Here is a 21724-nt window from a genome sequence, read left to right on the forward strand (position 1 = left end):
CGTTGCGTTCATGCCCGCAAGTAGGCAGGGAGATGGATCAGATCCTTAGGTGCTTCATCAGCTCTCTCAGGAGCGCTCCATTTGCTTTGGAGTTGTAGCCTAGTGGTACTACTCTTTTGTGTACATATGGGCATGACGGGATCTTGTCCCGTCCTTATGATGTGATGCACTCCATGTAAAGGCTCATAGACAGATGTATATAGATAGGTGTCCTATAACCTCATCGGTTAAAGCCTTGCCGGCTTGTATATATGTGGGCATAGTTGATAATGATCATAGAGATGAGCTATTATTTTTGTGGATTCATGCCCTTATTGATTATGATGTTCATAGGTTATCTTTATGGTCCACCGAGAATGATTATGTGAAGCATGTTAAGAGGTGCTCGGTAAGTTAGCTCCGGGTGCCCGTTATGCCCCTCCGGTTGGGTCATGACATGTATGCCACGGGAAAGTTTTAACTTACTTTTGACAGCTCAAGTCATGTGCCTGGCACCCGACTCTAACTAACTTCCTAACCACCTTAATATCCAACTAATTACAGCTAATTACTTCTTGTAATTGAATTACACCCATGAACTGAATTAAAATGCATCCCTAAATCATCTCTAATTCCTCACAGCAACTGGAACATATCAACCGAACCGTACTAATATCTCGTACCGAACCAAAACAAAATACCACAATTTTGAAGTTTTACTTCTGAATACCGTAAAAATTAACAAAATTGCTGATTCAATTTGATAATTCGATTTTCGATAATTTATGCCCAGTCCTACCGCTATGAGAACAGTTTGAAGTAAATTTATCTCCGCTGCAAATTGTACAACGAACTTCTCAAAGTAGATCAGACTAATAGTAACAAAATCGGAAGACTAATGCCCAAGTTGACCTAGCCGTTCACCAAATACGTGCTCCAATCATTTTGCCTTTTTCTTTGTCATGTTCTTCCATATTTGTATTCACTTAACGTGCAATCCTACTAAGACGCAATTAATAATCAGTCGTACTACGATCGAGTATCCAATTCCTAGTGAAAACTAGAGTTACTGGTAGCTCGAAGATTCCAATTCCAACGATTTATCGAGGTTTGCATGTACCTCCTTCGTAGTTTTTTCATAAGCACACTTGATACCACTTTTGACAATCTTCGATTTCGAGTCTCAAGTATGGTTTGAAAAGTCATTGAAATGATAACTGCATTCAATAAGAGGCAAAATCAACAAGCAGAAAATTTCGGACTAATGAAGTTTCTTCGAGTAAATTTAAAATATTGGCAAGGAAATCCAAAAGAATTTTACGTCGTCAGATGGAACAGAAAAGAAAGCAAAATACTTTCTATATTAACTACAAAGAAGAATACATACTATAGCGACCAATACATTTGAATTACAGACGAAATGTCTCTGATGAAAGGAAATTATCAATGGAATAATTCCTGGAACAATTCAAACTCCAGCAACCGAGACAAAAATCCGGGGAGGATGACAATTACAATATCTATCTACAAAGATGCGGTATACCAATTCTACAATATTAGTATAACATACTCAACATCGAAAGAGCTCACTGGGAAAAGCAAAAACGTGCAACCACCCCAAACAAGAATATATGAATCAATCATCTCAAAATTACCTAATTTTAAGATCTATAACCGGATCCAGATTGTGGTGGGCCAGGTGGTAACCTGTTAGGGGTGCGACGGCTAGCAGAACTAGAGCGTGAATTTGTATCACCATTTTCAGCAGGCTCATTGTAGCGGCGACTACTACCTCTTGATCCATACCTAGAGAGACCAGAAGGGCCATTTGCAGCAGCATCAAATGCAGACCTCCAATCATCACCAGATGACGGACCTGATGCTGTTGGGCTACTTTCTGCAGAAATAAAGTGCAGGCTATAAATTTGAAATGTGTAAGCAAAATCCAAAAGACCTCAAAAAAAAAAAAAAGAATATGGTCTTTCACAACTCAAAAGCTGCAGAAATAGAAGAATGAGTCAGCACCCTGGTATGGCATCCACGGGGTTCCCCGGGGAGGGGGGCATAATTAACAATTGCGTCATTTTACCCCAAATCATGTTCCAAAAAGTTCACTGCAGTTTAAGTCTAGCCAGGACACTAACTGGAAATTAGCTGGATGTGAAGTATTAGCTACCAAGGACTATAAGCAATCGTGAAGAAACTTTAAGAAGCATACAGCTCGCAAGGGTACATGGGAAGTCTGTTTCAACTAATTAACAGATAACTAACATTTTCATTCAAACCCAAATAAAATAATTAAGCAAATAACTTCGTGGGACTTCAATTGTTCTCAGACAAGGAAAACAAATGAACCGCCTATAATACCTGCTTCGCCATTTGCGTAGCTGGCAGCAGCAGCTGCTCTATTGTCGTGGATACTGAGTTGTCTAGTAAGCTTAGAAAGAAGAGAAGATTGTTTTTGAATGCGCTCTCTCCTGCGTTTTACATTCTGGTCCTCCTGGAGCAGCTCTTCAATTTTTGCAGTACTTTGGGCGCTAAAATCCATTAAGTCAAACAATGTCAACACACTAAACCCAGAAGAATACCAACAAAAATGAAATATTCAATTTATTAAACCCAGAAAATGGATTAACACAATTTCTTGCAGTAACTGCAGGCTTCCATGACACAACTACACTTTTGGCCCAAATTGAATGTCTATATTTCAGTCTATCAATTTATTGAAGAGAATTCTAAACTGTCTCTAACAAATAACAAAAGAGATATTAGTATTGAAGTAAGAAATAGGTTTACATGACTCGTGTCATGAAAGCACATATATTTCAATATGTAAGATAGTTAATTATTTTAGAAAGACGGCTGCACAAATTGTGATACAGTTGCAAGTGGTCCTTCGGATAATGGCCAAAACATTTTTTTCATAAGTATAAAGTGGACATTTTTTTTACCAGAAGTATAGAATGGCCATAACCTCAGGATCATTTGCAACTACACGTTTCTGTCACTGAAACAAATACAATGTGCCACTGCAGATGAAAGATGTTGAGACATAGAATCCGAAAGGAAAAGTTGAACTGCTTACCTGATAGAACTATACAATTTAGTAAGCATGTCTTCTTTTGCCTTCTCTACTTGGCAAAGAACCACTGCCTGAAACCAAATAAACATAACACCATGTGAGATGGCTTTACATTAAAAGAACAAAGAGAAGTGCACAGAATATGCAAAATTAAGACCTACTTTTGGCACATTGGCTGCAAGGCTGTTTAGAACAGCTTCAACATAACCACGCACTTCCTGAGCCATCCATCGAAGTTCTTCTTCAGGATCCACCGGTCTTCTAGTCATTGATTCCTAATACAAGCAGCAGAATTAATAATCTTAGAACACGTGGCCAAGGAATTAGTTTACAGCTTAAGAAAACCATAACAGGCAACTTGAAACACAACTATCAGAAAGAGAACAGATACAAAAATGAAGATTACAAACAGCCAGTTATACAGGAGTAATTATTTGTTGAACAAGGGCACTTATTGGAAAAATCTGTATTGCAGAATGGGTGAAATCAATGAATAGTTGCTTACAAGAGATCCATCTGAAAGACTTTGCCGGATAGGGGGCGCAGATTCACCCTTTACTTGACCGCCTTTAGAGCTGATGACGATTCGCAATTTATTTAACCACTCTGTCTTATCTGCCACACTCTCAGCCTTCAAGACAACAGCGCTGTGTGCTGCAACCAATTACATTTTTTCTTCTGAGCATTTCAAAATAACAAAACAAGCCACAGGAAGCAAATGATTCCAGAGATGTATAGTGTACCCTTTAAAACAGTCTTATATGGAACCCGGCTGGTTATCTTAAATACGAGATTGGGTGCTTTTGCAACATCAGGCCCATTTGCCTTTTTGTCCTTGGAACTTTTGGTAGGCGCCGGAGCTGCTTCTTCATCAGGAACTTCTTCAAGAATACACTCCTGTGAACAGAGGCGGCCCAGGATTTTAAGATGCCGGGGGCACTATTATCTTAACATAAACACCAACAAATATTTTAATGACGATTGAGGGATAATACTGTGTCGGACCGGTCACTAATAGTGTAGCGATGGCGAAAATATAAGTATATAGGTCAAATATGTGTAATAAATAAAATTTAACACAGTGAAGCAGATCAAAGAGATAGCTCAGTGGCTAAAGCTGTGCAACATGTGGTGATAGTGCAGGTTTGAATCTGGGCCAGCTCATTTAACGCTTATTGTTTTCCTAAAATAGGCTCAAAAATAATTAAAAGTGACATTCGGGTTCGATCCGGGGTGACATTTAACGGAAGCAGCAGTTGCAGCCAACATGCCCCAAAGACAGTTTCGTTTGTTAGAGTGCACAATTAAATATATACTAGTTTTTCAATGTATATACACATATATATACAGAATTTTTTCCGAAGGGTGGGAGTGCACGTGCAGTCCCACCATTACATGTAGGTCCGCCTCTGCCTGTGAATCACATGACCATGTAATTGTATTAGGGATTCGATATATTTTGCCTTTAGCAGAAGCAACATAACTGTTAAGAGCACAGGACTATATAACCCAAAACAGAGCTAGAAACCTAGCAGTTCATGCCAAATTATTACGTTTGATGGCAAATCATAGTGTGTGATCCCATCAACTTGCAAGTGTACCAAGACTGTAGTAAGCACACCAACTTCAATCACTAACAATTAGGTCATGAAAATGGAGGCAGTCTAGAAAGAGTCAACGTCAAGCAAACCTAAAAGAGAGCACCAAATATGCTGAACATAGCACTGTGAAAAACTTTGATGAGCTTAAATAAAAAAGAAGCAAAGTATGAGGTACTTATTCAAAGAGTTCAAGACAAGGGAAGCACTTAGAAGGAACAAAGAGTTTTTTAAAAAGAGTAATCCTAAGGCAAAGAGATAAGGTGGATTCTAAGGTCCAAGGTTCGAGGATATTCTGTTTCACCGACTGGAAAGAAAATCAACAAACTGATGAATGCAAACCATAGCCGAGGGAAAGAAGTGAAGAATCATGATGGAACTCCAAACTGTTCTAGTTTATTCACTACTGTGTTCAAGTATCCATAGCTGGATACATATGCGGCTCCTGGTTATTGATGTGAGGTGGATCCAGAAAAGGGGTGGTTCTAGTTATAATCCCGAAACGATTCGTGTATATATTTCACAGAAACGTGAAATCAAAGTAGGCGATAAAGTAGCTGGAAGACACGGAAATAAAGGTATCATTTCCAAAATTTTGCCTAGACAAGATATGCCTTATTTACAAGATGGAAGATCCGTTGATATGGTCTTTAACCCCACTTGTCAAGATTTTCAATTTAGCACTTAAACAAAGGGTAGTACCAATTGAACACCTGAAGTGAAGACAAATTGTGTCAATTAGACACACACTGCTGACATGGCACAGTGTGTGTAATAAACTGCTTATAAGCACTTGAGAAGAACTTTTTAGAATTAATTTTTTTTACATTTTTCCAATCCCCTTCCTCCTCTCCTCCACCATAGCCACTGCTTCACAGCTGTATAGATTCATAGTGTCAACTTATTCGTGCATGCCCACAATTTTAGGGATGTTCAAGGCTGCTGCATGCTCCTTCAATTTCTTTTTCTTCGACTAGCTAGAGAGTATTGGATCTAAGAGTATACCATAAGCTTCTTGTTTGCTATGTATCTTGACTTAAATTTCTGGATAATGACATTTGCGCCTCGCCATCAGCTGTTACAGTAATTTCAGAGTTTTTAACTTCAAATGATCTCCATTTATCTTACCCTTGGAGCTCATCCTCGTCATCTTTTACTGAATCCAGTAAGCATCAAGGCCTTTTCTATGGGAAGAATCAAGACTGATATTTCCAGGGTGGTGCTGTGTTGAGGGCCGATGAGCAAGGAAAAAACCTGGGGGGCTGGATTCTGACTAAAAAGAAAAGGTAGAAGTCTAGAAGAGGACCTTTTTAAAAAGAAATCCACATGTCACGTATTGATTGGTTTTTTTTGTCATATCAGAGAGTTTGAGATTCACGCACTTTGTTATTGTGAGAGATTATCATTTAAGTGTTCAGTAGAATCATTTTCAGCAAGCCTGAGGTATTCAATAGGTATTACCCTTAGTCTAGGTGTCTAAATGAAAAATCTTACGGGACTCCATACATATTCAGCCAGTATCCATTATGACCTTAACCATCCATAATTTTGTGCATGTATTTCTGGCCCATTCTGTATGGTTCTGCCGATTCTGACATTCAACTAATATAATTTGCATTCAAGAAAAAACTGAAATATATTATTTAAGTTTAAGAAAGAGTGAAAGACATAAAATACCTCCAATGTTATGACACCACGAAAATGGCGTTCTTCTTGTTTCTTCGTGTATCCAAGCTGAAAAAGGACGTCAGGTTAGAGAAACTTCACCAAGGGTTTATGCATAGAAATTAACTCCTGGTTTAAATTTTCTTCAAGCGAAAAAATCAATATGACCGAAAAACTCAAAAAGGAAACACTACAATGACAAAGTTAATGCGTCAAAAAATATTCCTGCTTTTATACATTCCTTATGGTAAAAGAAATAAAAGTTCCAACATTCACAAGACATTTCTCTTTGTGGGTTAAAGATGTAAATTTTATCAAGTCTTCAGGAGTCTCATCACATCATTTTTGAAGGTCGATAGATTATACAAGTTGGTAGTAGAAGGCCAGTTTATCTCTATCATGTAAAAAGTGATGAGCATGTCACCTACTGACCTTTCCAGTTTTCTCATTCAAAACAAACCATCGCTTGCTCCACCCATTTGTTTTGGCACTTCTCTTCAATAAGAATCCTGGCAGTTATAAAAGCTATGATAAATAACAGTTTTAACCTAGAGGTAATGAGAAAACTCAGAATCGATTAACCACCATCTTTTCAAGACTACTAAATATTACTGCTTCTAATGGCATCAAAACCATTTTGAACCTATCAAAGAAACAAATGTTACACGTTCAAAAAATCAATTGGGAGAACAAAGAATTGATCCAACTTTGACCTTGGCAGCTAGGCAAACAACTACTTCAGAAAGAACAGAATGCACAAACATTCACCTTCAATTGCTGAATATACTTGTTAGCTCCCCACATGCTAACATGGAAAAGTCGCACCAAAAGAAACTTCGACAAACTACAACATATTATCTTTAGTCTTTGCCCCAGGTTAGGAAATTCATACTAATAACAACTCTATCTAAAGATCACCTTTCTTAAAAAAAATAACTCTATCTAAAAGGGAACACAAAAAATTACTAAAACAAGAGATATACAGAAAGAGATGGATGGATACCTGCTGTTATCTCTCCCTCAGGCCCTGCAGTCTTCAAAGCTGAGCCTTCTGATGTATCCTTGTCCTGCTGGCTGGGTTTCTCTTTCATAGATTTCAAGTTTCCTCCACCTTGCTGGCTTCCAGTTTGAGGACTAGTTGCCTAAGTTAACAATTAAAGACAAGACAGTACAGAGAAGATAACTAATAAGCTTAAAGTGAATAATTACAGAACACAGAAAAGCGTACAGAACACAAACTAATTTAGAAAATAAATAGATAAAGTTCCTAAGGCAATTCGTTGCAAGACCTGAGTTCAATGAGATAATAGTGAGAAGCAGATAATTTGAGAAAAAAGAATCATGATTACCCTATTCAATATTGATTGTTCTGCTTCATGTGCCTTCTTAGAACCCCGATTTTTTAGCTCATCCTCACGTCTCTGTCTGTCCATTCTGGAAAAGAGCCAGTCGCAGATGGACATTGTGAGAGTGGTTAACTTTGTTAAACATGAGTATCTTTTTACCTGCTATAGTTATCACTAGCAAATACCACCAAAACCAGCAATTCATGGAAAGAAAAAGATACTTTTAGGAAAGAATACTGAAAGCAACCATCTTTTGTTTCTCCAATGTTATCTCTCTGTACTGGCTAACTAAAAGAACCAAAGAAAAGCAAAGCAACTGGTCCCTAGGAAGAAACGCAGTGACATGAAAAGATTGACCTCAAAAAAGGGGTAAAGATGCAAACAAACAAATCAAAGAATGATTAATTGTACCTCCTATTCATTTTTTTCTGCACACATTTAGCACATGCATTGTACTTTTGTGCAACAGGATTTGGCCATATAAGAGTTTTTTAATCAGTGGCCATATAAAAGCCGCATAGCAAGAAGCTTAAGATTACAGGGATCAAGATGATAAAAAATCAAAACAAATTAAAAAACGAATGGACAATCATCAAACATACCTCCTCTGCACCAAGCGGATAAAGTGTTGAGGGGGGACAAAAGCACGCTCCATGTCGACAAGGGCAACTACCATTTTCTTGGCATCAGTTTTAAATCCATCCAATGCATCAGAAGCAATTGCTACGACCTAGTATACCGGCCAAATATTTCCATGAAAAGTCAAAACTACAAACATTTGTGTGTATGTTTCCATATTAACTAAAAAGGTGAATCTGAGCTGCTAGACATCATTACCTCTCTCTTGAAAGGAGGATATCGTCCAAGTCCAGGTGTAGCATTTGCAGCAGAGGAGACAAGATCAACAAGTACACGATGCACCTATTATAGATTCACATAGAGAGGTAGGATTAGAACAAAACTTCAGAGCTTGAAAAGTAGAAGCACCTCCTGATAGCCAAGAAAAATATCCAGTATAAGAACCTAGTGGTTACTCTTGCTTCTTCATTTTTCCTTTTGAGAAAGCTAAATAGAGAATAGAGAAATTCATTTGAAATGGCACTCAAGAGGAATGCAACCATTTACAAGAGACAAAATATCTTTTTGACAAAGTAATAATTTTATTGATTTGGAAAAATGCTCCCATATACAAGCAGTATACCAAAAGGTAGAGAACCCACAGAGATCTTCGGTTCTCTATGAAAGACACTCAATCTATACAAATGGGGACCTCGTGGTGCACCAGGATCAAGAGGCTATTCCTCAGATATACAAAGTGTTCTTTTTACCCCTGCAATGGCTCCCCCATATTTGGTACATGAAGCCACGATCTGATAGATATACATCGAAATCTACAATCTACTTAGTATAATATAGATATATAATCTATAGAAATACATATAAAATAGATGAAATTTTTAACATGATGGTAGATGGTTCTAGGTTGCCGTTGCTTTTCAATGTTCTAGAGACATAAGTGACCAAAGTATCATCCATAATGCACAAATACCAAATACATGGTAGCATCTTGTTACACCAACACCGACACTCAGGTGATAGTTGTCAATCACTAGTCTGACACTATCAGCCTGTGCCCCAATTTTTATTTAATAATATTAACAATCTAACATAGTGTCCATATTTATCAAAAATAACATTGGCATCCTTGACAATGGATAGGCAATCCTCCAATTGAAAAAAAGAGTATAATGTGTGTACCCCATATACTTCCTACTTCCAATATTTCAGAAGCAATAATATAGTTTTGAAAGGGCCAATCGCAAGTAGTTTGAGATTGAGGTATAGTAGTTGTTCACTATTGTTTTAGGTTGTAAAAAGCATATGGTGTTTTTTTCACTTCAATAATTTTGGAAGCTCAACATAGTTCTAAAGGGTAAAGATCGTATATTCATTTAATAACAATAAATTACACAATTAACATCCCAAGCTCACAAGTAAATCGTAAAACAAATGGCCAACTCCAAAAGGCAAAGAAAAAGAAGTTCCCACCAATTCAGGGTAAAAATATGCTTTGAGAATCTGCCAAACTGCGTAATGACTCCTTGTGTTGTGTAATCATGGTACCTTTTTGTAATTTTTGCACTTTTGGGCGATTATGTCTTCATGACTAATGAATTAATGAGATAAAACGTTTCAGCATTTTAAAATGTACGCTACACTATACGTCAGATTTATATACTAGTGGGATGTTCCCCGTGCATAGCACGGCCCAATGTCTTATTGGTAGGTTCTATTATGCTACTACGATGGGGTCCCTATTTTTTTGTTCGTTTAACCTGCAAAAATTTTATAGGTAAAATAGCATAGAGATTTTTCTTAAGTGAGAGTTGTTTCGAACACAAAAATTGGTCACTTTTGTCTTTACAAACAGGGACACATTATTTATAGTAATGTACACAAAAATATTGGAAGCAAATTTCAGATTTGTTAATCCAGCTAGCAATCCAGTTGTTTGCATCCACCAATACTAAAAGTGATTTGCTTTTTCATGTAACTGTTATAGCATATTTAAGATCAATTGAGATATTGTTATAGCGTATTTAAGATCAATTTCAGACACTGTTAGTGCGCCATAGATTATTAAATCTAAGGGATTAACTTCAACAAACTGGGAAAGAGAAAGACCAATTACACATGATTATGCTAAAGAGAACGAGACAAACTATATGGAATTGTAAACAGATGTTAAGTGTCATATTTTTTGGTTGAAACAGTGTCTCAAATTGACACCAATACAATTATGAAGGTGATATGAATACACTCGAGATTAAATTATTGAAACTCTATGCCAATGCATTGAAGCAAATTCACATAGATTAACAGAAAGAAATGATACACATGAAGAATAATGAACAAAAAGAAAAGACTAACCAAAACCAAGAGCTGAAACAATCAGAAGGACAAACGACCCAATTTACCTCATCAACACAAAGACGTGAAGGTTCTTTTGCCTGCTCCAGAACACCTTTTATCAAAGACCTCAACCCTTTCTCAGGAGAAATCAGGTAGGGTTGATAACCATCGGCTTCTAACACAATCTGGTAGCAAGCAAAACAATTATGAAATAAACAAAGAAATACATGCAGTTGGTAACACAGGAGAAACTGCACATTATTGAAAAAAAACTGTGGTGTAAAACAAATACCCGCTTGACATTGTTTATGTCAAAATGTCTATCTAATGGGAGCTGCTTTATCCTATTCGGAAAGTTCCCCTCGAAACTTGCAACCACTTTCCACCCATCACCCTGAAAGAAATGAAAGAGCTCTAAAATCATAATGCATGGCGAAGAATTTAAGAGCCCTAACTACATATCAGATGTGATTTAATAATATGTCAAATTTTTACCTTTTCCTTGGGTTTTGAGTAGTCAAAAAAGACACCTTATAGTGCAATTCATGCCATGTACGGGTAATATCGGACAAGATAATACATTAAACAAAGTCCATTTATGAAACATAATGCTAACATATAAAACATGGGATGAGCTACAGTGTAAGTCCGTACGAAGCAGATTGATTGAGGTTTTACACTGGGTTTGGTGTTGTTGTAACTGAACAAAAGGACGAACAGGAAAACAGTACTCAAAATATACATGTAAAGAATTATAACTAGAGCATGAACATTCTGCCAATTCTACTAAGGATGCTTTCCTCTATCCAAAAGGTAGATCTATATGGATAATCTCGTATTCCTCAAAATGCTTATATATTTTTGAACTGCAGTCATGAGGTACACAATCTTTTTTTACTTGCAGAATGGGCCCGCCCCTCTATCCTTCCCAACTTAAAAACCAGAATTCTGTCGAGCAAGGTTCGAACTCGTGACGTGCGCCTACACATCACGCGCTGTACACAATCTTTATAAGCAAGAACATAAGCAATGTACTTTTCTCAGTAAGGTATCACTAAAACTATTAGTGGGAACTTCCATAAATAAAAGCTACTCCCTCCGTTTTATTTTGTGTCTTAGTTTGACAAGGCACGAGTTCAAGAAAATGAAGTAGACTTTCGAAACTAGTGTCTTAAACTAAACATGTGTAAAGCACCAACAGCGACACCTAGTGGTCAATGGAGTTGCGAACCATAAGGTCTCAAGTTCAATTCCAGCGGACGAAAAAAACACTAGGTGATTTCATCTGTCCAAGTCTTGGCGGAAAGAGCTACCCGGTACCTGTGTTGGTGGGAGGTAGCAGATAGAAAGGACAGCCCGGTACACTAAGCTCCCGCTATGCACGGGTTCCGGGGAAAGGGTGGACCACAAGGGTCTATTGTATGCAACCTTACCTTGCATTTCTGCAACAGGTTGTTTCCACGGCTCGAACCTCATGGAATTAGCCAGGATGCACATAAGCTGGTCTAGACACCACGATTACCAAAAGAAAAAACTAGAGATGTGTGTAATGTACCAAAATGCCCTTTGAATCTTGTGGTCTTAAACATGTCATGTGGGATGTCGAAGCTAAAGAGTTACTAAATATAGAAAGTGGCATTTTCTTAGAAACAGACTAAAAAGGAAAGTAAGACACATATTGACACAGAGGGGGTAATTGGTAAACAACGAGAATCTACAACCCAAAAATACTATAAAAATATTGGGAATTTGCCATAGCAAAGAGTGAATAAGAAAATTAAGAGTTTTATTATATTTCACCCACCTCGCCGCCAGTGATATGCTGCAGAAACTTGTCCTCAAATTCACGGCAAAGCTCAAGTGCTAAGGCTTTGGTACCTTCAGCACTATTAACCATTTGTTCCCCAAGCCTAACCAACTCATCTTGTACAACTTGAGACTTCCCCTGAAGCCTGCAGCAGAGAAAAATTCCAAGAATGAGTCAATAGATGGCACACCAATCAATCAATCAAGGAAAAAGAAAGGGTCAGTAAATGATATAAGTAAGCCTAACGATCAAAAACACCAACATTTTTCCAGACTCGAGAGAGAAAGTTCGATTAATAAGGACATTCTATGGATGGAAGAACCAGGAGAAATCCAATAACTTTAATAGTTTGACTAAGAATATTTAAAAAATTCTTGTAAGCTATTATTAGTCTTAGATTAGGTAGGAAAGAGCATCGTATCAACAATGATATCCATTATTAGTAGGAAGGTAAGTCCAAAGAACTAGATTCCCCATTTAATTTCAAAATGTAAATTATCTGGATCGTGCTTAAAAGAACCTATCTTATTGTCTGGACAATCGGAATTCCATGCCTCTTATCAGATCCTCCCTATCTCCTCATCTCCTGATTGCTCAAAAATTCAGTGGCTCACTTTACTTTTCAGGCACTTCTCCACTAGTGCAATTAGTCTTTCCCAGTTTTAGAAATAACAATATAAGTACGATTTGCAGGACCTGGAAAACGATAAGATAATTTTACCTCCAAATTAGACAGCCCTACTCGAAAACAAAATTAGTCTGATTCGAAACTACGGTGTATGTAAAACAAATATATTAACACCAATTTTCCACAATCAATTGCTTCTGCTGAGCATGAAAAACAGTGAAATGGATTGTTAGATTTTCGTACAAACTATCAATAGAAGCATTCAAGCAAGTGAGATTACCCGGAAAGCAGATTTGGAAGTCTGACTTTCATTCTACTGCGTATCTGGTGAGCAAGGGTCTCGACCAAAGCTAACCTACCAAGCTTAGTTTGAGGAGCTCCAGTCAGTATTGATTTTAAACTCTCACTCTCAGCTCGCCATGCAGTCTCCAATGAGTTATCAGATCCAACACTTCCAGACTGAGCAGAAGCTATGGAAACGGATTGACCAATCAAGGCAACCCAGGGGATATCAGCTGTACTTCGTGGTCCTTGATTTGACAAAAGAGCTTGAACAGCCGCGAGCACTTTCGGCTCTGAAGCTGCGTGATCTATCTTGCTAATAACACCGACAATTCTAGTACCTAATGGAACGGAAAAAAATCACGTGTATAGTTCACATATAAAACATACAGTGCAGGGATTATGAATGAGCAGCTACAAATAGAAAATATCCCTTTAGCCTCTTATTTCTAGAAGGCACAAATCAATCTGGGATAGATAGACCTACATTCACTATCATACTCCTTCGCAATTCTGATAGCTTTACATGAAGCAACTTCAGGTGCCTGAGCAGCAGAAATTACGACCAGCAATATGGCATCGTTGTGCTCAACATATTGAGTCTGTTTAGAAAGATATCTCAGTAAATATGAAGTCTAAGCTATCTGACAAATTTAACCATTATATTTGTATAGTTACTTACCAATGAATCATCAAGGTTTGCCTTGTCAACACCAGGCAAATCAACCAGCTTCAATGGTGGAGCTGTAGCAGTAAAAGAAAAATTAAATCAAGGGAAATCCAGGAACACAGCCACCCAAGCAAGGAGAAGAAAGTCACATGGAATACTAGCAAACGACATTTGATCCAATTTATCAAACATCTCCAGGCAGGAAGTTAACAAAGGACAACTAACACAATTTTCAAAGAAGAGGAATGATAATCTGCTACAGGTGTATCCTCGGTGAAGAAGGTTATGAGATGCAAGTAACTTATTCATACACTGCAAGTTTACAGCTCAGCTTGGTGCATATGTTGAATTTATCTGAAGTAAAATGGTGCATGCCAGCAGCTTCGAAAGAACTGCTGCTTAGTTGGAAAGGGGCAGTGCTTCAAACAGCTGCCAGGACAATTTGATAGACTGTACCAGGAATTCTTTGGTGAACGGAAATATTTTGAAGGCAAAAAAGAGAATATTTGCTAATTAAAATATAAATGCATATCAATTTTAGCTTTTTGGTGTAAGAATTAAATGTACAGGAAGCTGAGAGGATGATAGTTCAGTTTGTTTTACGTGCAGTAAACGAACTGAGTTTAATTTTGTATAACTGCACATTTCCGGCACCCCCTGGGTGCTACAAATAATAAAATTCTCTATTAAGTACCAAAAGAAAAGGACTAGCAGAGGAGACAAAGTTGGCAGAGATCGAATACACAATAATAATATAACTGCATGCTGTATATAGAGGGACTTGCAAGCAGTGTCAGTAGCGGCATTTAGACCTATTTAAATATTTGATATTGATCAGAAGGAAAGACAACATTCCGACTAGTCCTTTTCTGATATTAAAACATCCCAACTTAATTTATGGGGACCAATGCCAACACCCACTCTTGAGTATGATCACGAGATCCTTTTATCATAATTTCCTTGACCAATGTTACCAGTTTCAAAAAAATAACTTCCTTGCAAACAATTTTAAATTTAGGCCGTTCTCTTTAAATCCTTCAATCTTCAATCATTGTAGTATTGCACCTACGAATCGATGCATTTGGAGGTTGTCTCGAAATCTGGGTAAATATCATTAGCAAGTTCTAAATGCTTTTTTGATAAATTAGCATGTTTTTGTGCTTCACGGTTATGTTCTTGTTTGTCTTAATCCTCCACCAGTGGGAAATAAGAGATGAAGTTCCCGATAATCCCAGATCCAAGAAAGGAGACTTTGGAGATTTATTTTTTATTTTAGAAGTGGCTTATAGAGCATACAAAATCATTATGTAACTATATCATTTGCAGATAAAAACAGTCTTGCATGCTCACCCGTGCTTGTTCGTAGCTTCAAATATATTTCATCGCGGCTCTTGTTTGAAATTTTGCTTAGTCTATCCTGTAAAGAATGTCGAAGAGCACCTGCGCAGATGAAACAGAGAAATGTTAACCCATTTAAAGACATAAGAACTGGTAGATTTTCATTCACCGGCTTCCTCAGTCGTGTAAAACAACCATTCCTCATAAACCCACTAGCTAATTAAGAAGCTTACTTGCAGAGACTGGCTGTGATTTACTGTCGATCTGCAAAATGATCGATTTACTGCTCAACGAACTATCTCGTTTTAGATCAATACATATGGGGGCACGAGTAGCACCGCCTTCACCTGTTGGCTGTCAATAGAAGGATCATATTAGGCATCAAAAGGACTTTGATTCTGAAACTTGGGAATGAGAGTCAACAAGGCAAAATGAGATGTGGAAAATAACTCTTTAAATTCATGGAGAAAAAACCATACCAAAGCAGGATGGCCAATTAGACTGTTCAGTACAGCTGATTTACCTGCACCCTGTAAAAAGTTTTACACAGCTCAAATGCGTATCGATATCCTCAGAACAATTGAGGGAGCAATTTGTGTATTGACATCTCATGCACAATTGTTCATTATAATAGACCAAGCAGCTATACAGACAGTAATATCCCTATCACAAACAATACTTTCTTTAAGGGAAAGATATTCGGTAATATCGTCCACATCATCAATCTCACAACTCAATCAAATTAAAAATGCTCTAGACAAGCAGTTCAAGAAAGTATGCATTTCCAAGTCAAGAATAATTTGGAACAACCAACGTTCCCCAGAAATTATATAAAATATCTTCCAACTTGATAGAATGAAATAAGGAAGCCATATGAAACATAGCAAAGTTCTATTTTCGGACTATTTAAATATTTACTGCTTTATATCGTGAATAAATGAATACATCATGATAAAAGAAACTGAAACAAAATGGACTACCTAGGTTCCACCAAATGTAATGAAATCTCACCAATTCTTTCATCTATTAGAAATGTGATCGATGATGTCCATATACATCTTTGTGGCTCATATTTTACAAATGTAATACCTAGAGTAAAATCGATGTTTAGGAAAACAGACATTGAGTCTAACTCAAACTCAAAGTTAGCCCATGAGGTGAGCTATACAAGAAGAAAACAGTCCATTCTTTCAACCAATATGTGAACACTCCCCAAACACACACCCAAGACTGAACATCTAGAGTGCAGATAACAAGATTAACATGTTATAGTTACATGGTTGATTAGACTCAAGATCTATTTTCTTCATATAGTATTAGAGGCCGGCCTCATTCCTATTCTTGGTATACTATAGGAAGACAACAGCTTATTCCCTCAACCACTATCAGGCACTTTACTAGTAGAAGATTCAACTGCCTACACTTTATTAACACAACTTGAAGGGCAATGGTCCAACAAAACTCAGTTGTTCCATAGTTTATTTTCAGTTACACTTGAGCTTAGATGGAATAGGTACTCACTTGGCAAGGTGCACTATGACCAGTCCCTAATCTTGGTTTACTAATGAGAGGACAACAGCTCATTCCCTCAACCAATATGAGACACTCTGACAGTAGAAGATTCAATTTCCTGCATTTAATCGACAGCGCAATGGTCCAATAGGCTCGGTTGTTTCATAATTTCTTACTCAATTACACTTGAGTCAATAGGCACTAACTTGATAATGTGTAACCATATCAATTGATAAAACTGCAGTTTCGATACACACATCCAAGTCTTCACTTACAAAGATACATTAGATACGAAATTGTATAAAAGATGTAATCAAGGGAAACACTGATGCAAGGACTAATCCTAATTACCTTAATGTCTCTAGATGTATGCCTTTTCATTTGTCATTCACCTTGGGTACACATGGCAGATTTCGTGTTGTGAACTATCTAGCAATAAAAACTGGAGATTTTTCTTGACACATACCAACCCATAAAACTACAGGATATCATATCCACAATCCAAAACCAAAGCTCTTACTCCAAGTTGACACTTGAAACTCAAATGCTGACTATCTTTTAAAAAAAAAAAAAAAAAAAAAACATGTACACGTAAAACATTACTCCTCCTGTCCCAATTTATGATGCACAGTTGGAATTTCGAGATTAAAACTTTTAGACTTACTGTGAATTTGAACATAGAAGTTTTAAATTTTTTTTGAAATAAAATTTATATATTTGGAAACTACGTAAAAAGTACTGTAAATCACAATAAAAAGGTTGAATCTCGAAAAACTTAGTTGACTCTCGAAATTCCAACTGTGCCACATAAATTGGGAGGGAAGGAGTATTTAATAAGATAAATTTATTGATGTGATAGAAAAAATCCTTGTAAGCAAAATGTAGTGACCATATAAAAAATATGATTTGCTACCAATGGTACTTAAATCATATATAATAACTAGAACATTAATAAGTACACCAATAGTTTACTCGAAAGGAAAAACTTGGTTGACTCTCGAAATTCCAACTGTGGCACATAAATTGGGAGGGAGGGAGTATTTAATAAGATAAATTTATTGATGTGAGAGAAGAAATCCCTGTAAGCAAAATGCAGTGACCATATAAAAATATGATTCGCTACCAATGGTATTTAAATCATATATACTAATTAGAACATGCATAAGTACACCAAAAGTTTACTCGAATCAAACGATGGAACCTCATCAGTACAAAGTAATCACATCCTCTCAAAGCTCTCATGTTCATTTCTCACCAAAATATCGCATACATGCCAAGGAAGTTACTTCTCATGTTGTATATCTTCTTTTCAATTTCTCACTGTAGCTAACATCGACCACTACATGCAACAAATTCAACAATGTCCTCGATATGCTCTCATATTGATTACCATATGCTCTCATCTTGATTAATTCAAAAGGATCACTAGTGGCATTTGGTTTAAACTACTTGGGCTTTCGAAATGCAAGCACAGACCTTGGTGATTAGCCCAATTTGTGGCACCTACACAATGACGAATACATCCCACACAATACTTTTTACTTCTTTGTCGACAACAATTTAAACTCATCATTCGTGTAATCATCTCAAATAGTCATAATGTATTTTAAGTCATCATTCATATGATCACCTGAAATAGTAACAATTGGTACTGGCATCTCTCCACTTTATAGGAACAATGATTATCCTTATCCAAATCACTCATCTTTATTTTTGATTTGCTAATGTTACACCCAATATTATAGTGTCCACACTCTAAATGTCCGACCATGGGTATGCAGGAAGGTGCAATGTGTCTCATTGGTTAAGGGAACAGGTTGTTCCCTTATGTGGTCTTGGGCATTCCTTACCTTGTGCGCTAGCTTTCATGTTAGGTCCAAGATCAGCTTTCTTTATAAGTTTGATCATTCCAAGACTCTTATGAGTAAATGTCAGGGTTGAGACCTTCGGATATCGAGTAAAAATTACCCCTTCACCATTGTATCATCCAAGATGTATAGGTGTGTGTTATCCCTGAAGGTAGTCTACTTTTCGTGTTCCATTCATGCAAAAAAGATTAAACAAAGGTTTAATTCCATAAAATAAGTTGTAGAAATTGGTACTGAATCAGATTAGTACTGAATATGGTGTATTAGTAATGCTGAGATTAGTAATACTGGGATTATTTCTTATCTGCTGTTTGGTTTGGTGTATTAAGGACAGTTTTGTCTTTAACACCATGCTTATCCATGTATTAATAACCCTTGTATTGCTAATACCATGGTTTAGCATGCATAAATAGTATAAAATGTGTGTTATGTATATTAGTTATACAGAGGTTAAAAAATATTACCAAACAAGAGATTAACAATAACAATGCTAACACATATTATCGACTTATTTAAGCTATTTTGATGCAACATTGGTTGAAAATAAAGGGAAGCAAGCAGGTACAAAACCAAATCAAAAGAGAATATCAACTTCATACATAGATCAAAAGCAAATCAAAGAAGACAAACAGAATAGAAAGAGAGAAAATCAACTTCATACATAGATCCTCATACACTGGTCAACTAATAGTAAAAGATCGATCAACAAAATTTCAGTCTCAACTAAGAAAATGCCACGTGTTGAACAACAACAACATTGGGTATAATCCCACCACGTGGGTAGACCCTTGGCTCAATAAGAGATGCAAAAGACAACAGTAGTAATAATAGGCAGTAACAGCAACAAGATAATAAGATAAAAGAAACAATCAGGTTGCACTAGAGATCTAAAAATAGGCAAATGTAAAAAGATACTACAACTACAAAATGCTACGAGTTCAATCTCAAAAAAAAAAAAGGGGCAACCAAAAGTGCTTCTTCTTAGCTGAATTCGAATTTTTGCTTATTCAATTAAGCACATATATACCCTAAATCCCAGATCGTAGGAGATTAATACGGATCGATCGGATCAACTAGCAAATCTAAAACACATACACTAGAAATGTTGATTAACTTACAGTGGCACCGATAGCAACAACATTGAGAAAAGTGGATGGCCTTTTCGAAGAAGTTGTTTCATCAACATCTTCATCGGCAAGTAAAGAAGCAGCTTGCTTCATCGAATCTGATAGCTGTGCCAATTCCTCGATCGCCTCCATTTTTACTAAATCCACAACGGCTCCGATTCAACAACAGAAGAAATCAACGGCTCAGATTGGACAACAGAGAGCACGCAACGGAATAGTAACAGATCGAAGTTGAAACTAGAGGAAAAACCCTATATTGGAGGAAAGATCTGAGTCAAAGGGAAGTAAAAAGGGTGTTGAAATGCTAGGGTTTTTACTCCGATTGACCGGACAGACAGAGAGAGAGAGAGATTTGAAAAATTTTGAAGTTTTTGATGAGGAAAAAAAAAGAATATGGGTGAGGAATTTCAAAAAGGGGAAAGATTTGCTAAAATATAGCTGTGTTGTGTAATAGTAGCAGCAAAGAAAAGTTCAAATGAATTCAATTTTGGTTTTACCTGCGTGACGGCGAATCTACTACTATTACGGATTTACGGTTAAATTTTTTTACTCGTTTTTTCTTTTTGTTATAAACCCCCGTATTAGAATTTGAATTTGAATTTGAAGCAGCCGACCAAGAACCTTTTGGAGAGAACAAGGCCCCGTTTGTCCATAAAAATAAAAAAATAAAAACAATCGTTTTTTTTGGAATTTTAGAGTTAGAGTTGGAATTGTATTTGGCCGTAATTTTTGAAATTATAATTTTTGGTGAAATGTAATTATAAAAGGGTGAAAATTTTTGAAAAACAAGTTTCTTGAGTTTTTGGTATTTCGGAATACAACTTCAAGTTGTATTCAGAATTCTTACGCCAAACGCTGAAAAGTGGAAAAAAATTCCGGAATAAAGTGAATAATTCTTATGGCCAAACGCCTACTAAATGTACAATATTATCAGTGCCTACCGATTTGTCAAAATATGTATTCCCTCCGTCTTATAATAGTTGTTCGCTTTTCCTTTACGCGGCACACGCCAAATAAAATGAATGTTTTACTATCTTATTTTTATTTCTCCCCATTAAATTACACTTTAATCAATATTAATTATTTTCATGATCACTTAATATTAAAGGTAAGATGAAAAAAATTAATTAATTTTATATTAATTTTGTAAATTAATAAGTAATTTAGGACTGATATTTTTATTATTGTGGACAAGTAATATGAGGCAGAGGAGTACAATGGTAAATCTTTTTTCTCTTTTTATAAACCCACCTAGAACTATTTGCACAGAGAGCACCCACAAATGAGAATATTATCAGTGCATGAATTGGTTGGATTATTATTTTTGCCTCAAATAATTAGCATACAATTTATGATTTCTTTATAGAGTTTGGTTGCCAAAATTTTCAACATTAAGCATGGATCAATTCATTTTCATCTTCACCGAATGTTTTGTCAAAAGAACTAACATTATAATCTCATCATCGGAGAATTTTAAATATGACATTATTTAAAGTAAATTATAGGTAAATACTAGCTGCAAAAAATTAATTATCAATAAAATAAATAGGAAAATTTTACAAATTACATTACTAAAAACAGGAATTAGTAACGAACAAATTGTGTAGCTAAATAGTAAAATCCATTGCTAATCCTATTTAGCGACGTATTAGCGACGACTTATCAAAATGTTGTGTTAGCCAGTGTTTTAAAAGACAGTTTTGGGACTAGCCTCGGGCTCGCCCCGGGGCGGCGCATTGACAAAACGCCTCGAGGCCTACCTGTGAGATTTAGTTCTATGAGGCTTACGCCCTAAGTGCCCGACTGTACGCCCTAAACACGTCTAATGCCCGACGCTAACAGTTCTTACACAAATTATGTGTCAAATCCCTTAGTTAATATTGTTGACCCTCGTAATTCTTTAATAAAT

The 21724-nt window shown here is 36.5% G+C and overlaps 1 protein-coding gene across 2 annotated transcripts; it reads right to left on the reverse strand.

Moving 5' to 3' along the window:
• Positions 1–634: 634 nt before the first annotated feature.
• On the reverse strand, positions 635–20256 carry LOC132606237 (dynamin-2A-like). Of its 2 annotated transcripts, XM_060319643.1 has the most exons (23): positions 19807–20256; positions 15788–15838; positions 15542–15662; positions 15321–15410; positions 13983–14044; positions 13788–13902; positions 13299–13641; positions 12388–12535; positions 10876–10977; positions 10649–10768; positions 8508–8591; positions 8273–8400; positions 7674–7758; positions 7328–7466; positions 6757–6833; positions 6337–6393; positions 3805–3958; positions 3567–3715; positions 3223–3336; positions 3065–3132; positions 2347–2516; positions 1635–1876; positions 635–1196 (listed from the first exon to the last, which is right to left on the reverse strand). In XM_060319643.1, exons 1-22 carry the CDS (start codon positions 19945–19947, stop codon positions 1641–1643), a joined length of 2754 nt encoding a protein of 917 aa, XP_060175626.1. In that variant the 5' UTR covers positions 19948–20256; the 3' UTR covers positions 635–1196; positions 1635–1640. The 2 variants fall into 2 exon arrangements, with proteins under 2 accessions (XP_060175626.1, XP_060175625.1); XM_060319642.1 differs by lacking the exon at positions 635–1196 and having other exon boundaries at positions 1317–1876.
• Between the last annotated feature and the right edge of the window lie 1468 nt (positions 20257–21724).

Source organism: Lycium barbarum, chromosome 8 (assembly GCF_019175385.1).
Source record: "Lycium barbarum isolate Lr01 chromosome 8, ASM1917538v2, whole genome shotgun sequence".
NCBI classification, from domain to species: Eukaryota; Viridiplantae; Streptophyta; class Magnoliopsida; order Solanales; family Solanaceae; genus Lycium; species Lycium barbarum.